The sequence below is a fragment of the Calidris pugnax genome, unplaced genomic scaffold (assembly GCF_001431845.1).
Source record: "Calidris pugnax isolate Ruff unplaced genomic scaffold, ASM143184v1 scaffold38, whole genome shotgun sequence".
Taxonomy (NCBI): Eukaryota; Metazoa; Chordata; class Aves; order Charadriiformes; family Scolopacidae; genus Calidris; species Calidris pugnax.
Window position 1 is genome coordinate 14,203,525 of NW_015090995.1, and position 6,000 is coordinate 14,209,524.

At 41.1% G+C, this 6,000-nt stretch overlaps 1 protein-coding gene across 1 annotated transcript in view; it reads right to left on the minus strand.

Moving 5' to 3' along the window:
* Positions 1-5,510, minus strand: part of CHM (choroideremia (Rab escort protein 1)) — a 68,180-nt gene extending 62,670 nt beyond the window's left edge. The window contains exon 1 of the mRNA XM_014954940.1: positions 5,428-5,510. Within this exon, the coding sequence (XP_014810426.1) occupies positions 5,428-5,476 (49 nt within the window). The 5' untranslated portion in view covers positions 5,477-5,510. The remainder of the gene's footprint in view (positions 1-5,427) is intronic.
* Positions 5,511-6,000: the final 490 nt, after the last annotated feature.

Consider the following 6,000-nt stretch of genomic DNA (forward strand, 5'->3'; position numbering starts at 1 on the left):
TTGTTCAGCCTGGAGAAGAGGAGGCTCCGGGGAGACCTAATAGCAGCCTTCCAGTACCTGAAGGGAGCCTACAGGAAGGCTGGGGAGAACCTGTTTAGAAAGTCCAGTAGTGACAGGACGAGGGGAAATGGCTTCAAGCTGGAGGGGAACAGATTTAGATTAGAGATTAGAAGGGGGTTCTTTACTGTGAGGGTAGTGGAGCACTGGAACAGGTTGCCCAGGGAGGTGGTTGAGGCCCCATCCCTGGAGATATTCAAGGAGAGGCTCGACGAGGCCCTGGGCAACCTGGTCTAGTTGGGGGTGTCCCTGCTGACTGCGAGGAGGTCGAACTAGATGACCCTTGGAGGTCCCTTCCGGCCTGGGAAATTCTATGATTCTATGATTCTATTGCACAGTATCTGGGAAAGAATCCTATCTGAGATACCAGTGGGAGTCCAAGCCTCCAAGAAGGCTACCACAGCACCTCTGCTACACAAAAAAATTCAGAATAGAAGGCATGCCAAGAAAACAACCCCTCTATTTTAGTCAGGTTAAAAAAAGGTCAGTAAGATAAAGGAATGTTTACACTTGGAGAATACTAAAAAAACAAAATAAAAGGCAGAAACTGTGAGTCAGTGTTCATTTTGTTTGACGTTTCATGGACAGATCATGCCTTATTTACAAATTATAATAATAATATGGGTCTATTTCCTCCTTCCAGACATCAACGTTACAAGTCAGTGCTACTCTATTAGTCCACAATGGCCACTGACATCAAAAAATATCCATCTTCAGCTGGTTTTTCATCTAACTTTTGTTGGAAGAGCTGCTTATGTAAAATGAAGACTGTGTACTTATGTAAGATAATGTAACCAAAATATCAGCCCAGAAGATGCATTAGAAAATATTTTAGGCACATCCGAAAAATATCATGCAACAATAAAAACATTAAGAATTATTCATTATTTAATTTTGTTAAAACTCAATCTTTAATGTAAACGTCATCATTCATATCTATAATATCTAAGTTAGTTTTCCATGGTATATTTTTAAAATTGTATTAGTATATGAAAGCGATTTTTCCTAACACTATACTTACATAAGATAAACAAAGTACTTACACCACTCCCAGCATATCGAACAATAAATAATAGATTCTCCTGACAGGACTTTGATGACCTGGCAAAGCCCGAGTGCTTTCAGCCAAAATCATATGAAACCATAAATCACTCTTTATTTTATAGAATATTTCAAAATGGATTCCTGCTTTCTACCTTGAAAGTCATTTCATGTGTTATTTATAACCACTGAAAACCAGAATGGAAAGAAAATTGCATAGAACTAGAAAATTTACTGTGACTGCTTTTATAAAGAATAACTCCTTTTTAGAAAAAAATTAGAACTACTGGCAGACAAACTTGTGAATACAACCACTTTTTAAAGAGCCATATCCTTTATTTTACAACTTCACCAGCAGTTAATACAGGCCTTCTGGAGTATCAGAGAAAAGTTTAAGAAGTTAAGACTGAATATAACCCAATCAACTGAAGAAATTCAAAGATCAAGGATGACCCTGAATCCTTATCCACACCACTTATAAATATGCACAGTCATGTTTCAAATCTATGCACTTACAGTGTTTTCTGACATAAATTCAACATTGCTGAATGTTTCACCTATGAATTTTCCTGACAACTGCCAAAAGACAAAAGCCCTGACAGACTCCTAGCTCTGTGTCACTCTCAAATAGATGCCTATTCTTTGAGACAAGTATTTATAAAAAACCTCATAATGTTCCCTCCTGCTATAAATGTACTACCATATTAATACCTGCACTAATTTACAAGTTGACCCCACAAAATTTTATCAATAATGAACTCATTGAAATGAAAATTACTAATGTCCACCTTGAATTCCTCAAGCAAGCACTCATAACATACCTCCAAATCTAGAACTTACTTTCAGACAAATAAAAATCACTGCATATCACTTTCCAAAGAACAGACCTTCCAAAATACTAGAACTGCATTGAGGATTAAAGATATTGCATAGTATCTGCTTTGGCAGGGAATCACCCAATAAATCCACTCCTGTTTGGTTAGTGGGTAACTTGAACATAGAACTATATTCAAAAAGCAAGAAAGTAGGGAAGAGAAGCCCGGGCAGGAGGGAAGAGTGACTTCAATGCTGCAACAAAAAAGTGGGTAGAATGAAAGAGCAATGTCTGAACAGCTTTAACTCTCCTATCATGTTGCCTCAAAAACCTCAAGATATGCCCACCAGTTTTATATCATATGATAATCTAGTTTTATTTAGAACTATAGATATAAATTCCATGATAGTAGTGAACTTTTGCTGCTGACCCCACCAGGACTATTATTTTTGTATTACACACCCATCTTGCTCTAAACTTGCTTGTGCAAGAAAATGCTTAATAGGGTTTAAGGAAAAGCAGTTTCCTCAATAAGTAAATTTACTTTTCCCATAGAAATATTGATGAAGTAATTGAACCTAAGCATTAAAGGGAGCACTGATGACTAAAATTTAGTGAAAGGTTCCATTTTCATTAAGCTTACTACAGAGAAACAGTTAAATGAAATTCAAATCTAATGTTACCACTCAACCTAATTACTAAAATTAACGCACAAATTATAAAGCCAGAAAAAAGCCATACATGCAGAAAAGAATGCAATTACTACTATGCAATTAAGAACATCATCAACAGAAACATTCTAGTTATTACAATATAACAAATAAATATCCATAGGTACACTTAGTACTGGTTACAACATTAGAAAACAGAGAGTTAAAGAAAAAGCTAAGGTATTTCCTTAAGAGTCATTTTCAAGAAGAAAATACAGATGAAAGTTTTACCTCGAATCATCTTCCATGCTGAGTAATTTAATACAGATTTAAAAAAACCCAGTCATTCAACAGTGTTGGTCACGATTTATGTATGCCCTTGGCAAAAAGGAATGCAAAGAATAGACAAAATAATTCCTAAAATGCATAAGTCTGAAAATCTTGAAATTAGTTACAGCGGTACTCTCTACAGGTGGGCAAAAACACATCCTTTAATACAAATCCACACCACCACCACCAAATACAGCAGTATTTCAGAGGAAGAGTTTAGCTCAAAGAACAAGGACATTCCCCAACATCAAAGCCTTAATATTACAGGATCATTCCAAAGCAGAGAAGATTGTATTTAATGGGCGTTGCATGACCAACTCTCACTGGCACAGATAGTTCACCGAAAGTGTCTTTGCTGGTGAACTGCCAGTTTCAGGTGAATTCTAAGTGTGTCTGGGCCCACACCATCTCTTCCATCTGTGACATACTACCCCCCAAACTGCAGTCCTCTGCTGCAAGAAGCCCACTGTTATTTATTTAACACATGCCTCCAGCCAGCACAACGTATCATGGGCCACGAAAGACAGCACACAAGAGCAGGCTGCCAGCACTAAAGTGGTTCCCTTGGCCTGCACTCTGTGCCTCCGAGACCCCCCAGCACAAGGGTTGCCAGAGCAAGCTGGAGTACATTCTACCTTCATCAAAAGTTACAAAAACTCCAAAAGAAAAAATTGGCAGCACATTGCTACTCTTCTGTTGGACTCATGAAATGATGAAGTCTTATTTATGTAAGTTATAATCAGCTCTTTTAAAGAGGTAACACCTTCACTAGCTTCCTTAGTAGCTACAATAGCTATTCCTACTACTGTTTTCACCTTCTACTCTCCTTACCAGCTGGAATAGCTAAATAGCTTAACATAATACTAATGTTAGAAACCTGAATTTCCTCTAATTTTCTACACCACTGCATCATCTACATAAATACTGTTTTTCTCACGGCAGTAAACAATGAATTATCCCAAAAATCACAGAAGGTATGCAATTTTTAATATTTCACCCTTTTAGTTAGCCTTTCATTGAATCATTCTTCTCATACACTCAAAATATTCACAAATCTGAACATAAATGAAAATGTCAGACTCATTAGTTCTTAGTGGGTTAAGCATATAGAAGAGGTCTCTTAATTTGCTCAAGAACCTTAATTTTGTATTTTAATTAGAGTTACGGTCAACAATAGGGACAATATGTTTTTAGAACCTTTCACAAACTTCAGAACTAAATCAGAAACCCTTCGACCAATTATATACATATTGTAAGGGGATTACTTTTTCCTGGTAAAAACTGAAAACAGCAATTACATTAAGAAACTCATTTTATTCCAAATTGCTAGAAAAGTAGAAAATTGACAGATTAGTGAACTCAAAAAACACAGTTCCTGATTTCATAAGGAAAACAGTAACATTTAGAAGTATCTATGCTCCAACCAGCATCCTGAGCTAACCATGGGTGCTCTTCATAAATGCAAACAAAATTTGAGTGTCAATTTGGGACCTACAAACAGTAATGTATTTTGAACATTTTAAGACTAGAGCTCAACGCTGAATTTAAGGTGGGAGGGTTTATCAAGGCCAGGTCAAACCAGCCCACTGTCACTGGGTTCTACAAAACAGAAATCTATTTCAATACTTAACAATTATTATGATACGCAAGCAGCAAGTGTCTTAGTTCTGACAGAATATTCTAAAATTTGTCTTGTAGTTACAATGTTGTGGTATGTTTCAGTGAGACATTCAAGATCCACCACTATTCACCTGAGCAGGGAACAGGATAAACTTGTGTAGGATATAGAAAACACAGGTAGTTCCAGAAAGTTCAGAGCTAAGTCTCTGATGTGTCCAGTCATTCAACCTTATGTTTGTTCATCTACTGAGAAACATCCTTTAACGAGAAGGACTCAAAAAAACCAAAAGTTTTGGGTTACTTGTAAGCAGGCATAAAAATTAGAAAAAAACTTTGAAGGGATAAAAGTTCTTGTATTATATACCAAGATATAACAGAAAAATAAGTATTAACAGCATATACCATATATACTGCAACAGTATGGAATTTAGCTCTTCAGAACAATTTTCAGTGCATAAAAGTAAACTCAAGCAGCAGGAGAGTATTTCAGAGGAACGGGAGGCCAAGGCTGGCAGGCTCAACAAGGCTTTATGAAGCACCAAGTGAGCACTCGATCTCAGTGTGCAGGGGCAGGAGGTCTGTCTGTCTGTCTGACCGACCGGCTCCCGGGAACGGAGATGGAGATCCCCCTCCCAGAGAAAGCTTCGCACCACACCTCCGCGCCACCTCTGATTTCTAAGCAAATCTTAACACTAAAGTCTTAGCAGCGACCCCAGAGCGCCCTGCGAGTCCCCGGGACGCTGGGGCAGAGCTCCTCACGCAGGTGCCCTCGGCAGACCCCCGGCCCACCCTCAGCCACCAGCCCTGCCTCCTCTCAAGCACAGCCACCTTGACACCCCCAGCCCCTCTGACGCTGCCTCCCTCGTCCCCCGCCACAGCAGCCCCAGCGCGAACCGCCACCGCGCCGTCTCCTACCGGTCCCTATCACCACCACATCGAACTCGGAGGGCAGGTTGTCCGCCATCTTGGAAGGCGCTCCGTCACGTGGCCGGCGCTGGCGGAAATGCAGGGAGGTCCGAGGAGAGAGTTCCGGCCGCCGCGCGCGGGGCCCCCCGGGAGATGTAGTTGGGCGCGAACCGGGTTCCGGGCGGTGGCTCCGGGGCCAAGGTCCCTCCTCACAACTCCGCGGTAAGGACGAGGAGGAGCCCGCGCTGCTTCTGCCGCGGCCGGCTCCTCACGGAGCACCTGTGCGGACAGCCCTGGCAGCGCCGTCCAGGCCGTAGGCAGGGCCCGTCACCCCGCCGGGTGCCCCCCGAGCTGTTGCTGACCCGGGGAGCCGGCCCCCGCCGCGGGGAGAGGGGTGCTGTGGGGCACTGCGGCAATGCAGACATGCGCCGAGCATCGGTCCGAAAACTTCCGAAGTACAATAATGCAATTGCATTCCACCTACTTACTGCAAATGCAAAATACTTCAAAGCAAACAGCCCTATTTTTTGTACAATTTATGTGTCGATTCCACTGAAGTTTCTTGGATGACCAGTTCTTCAT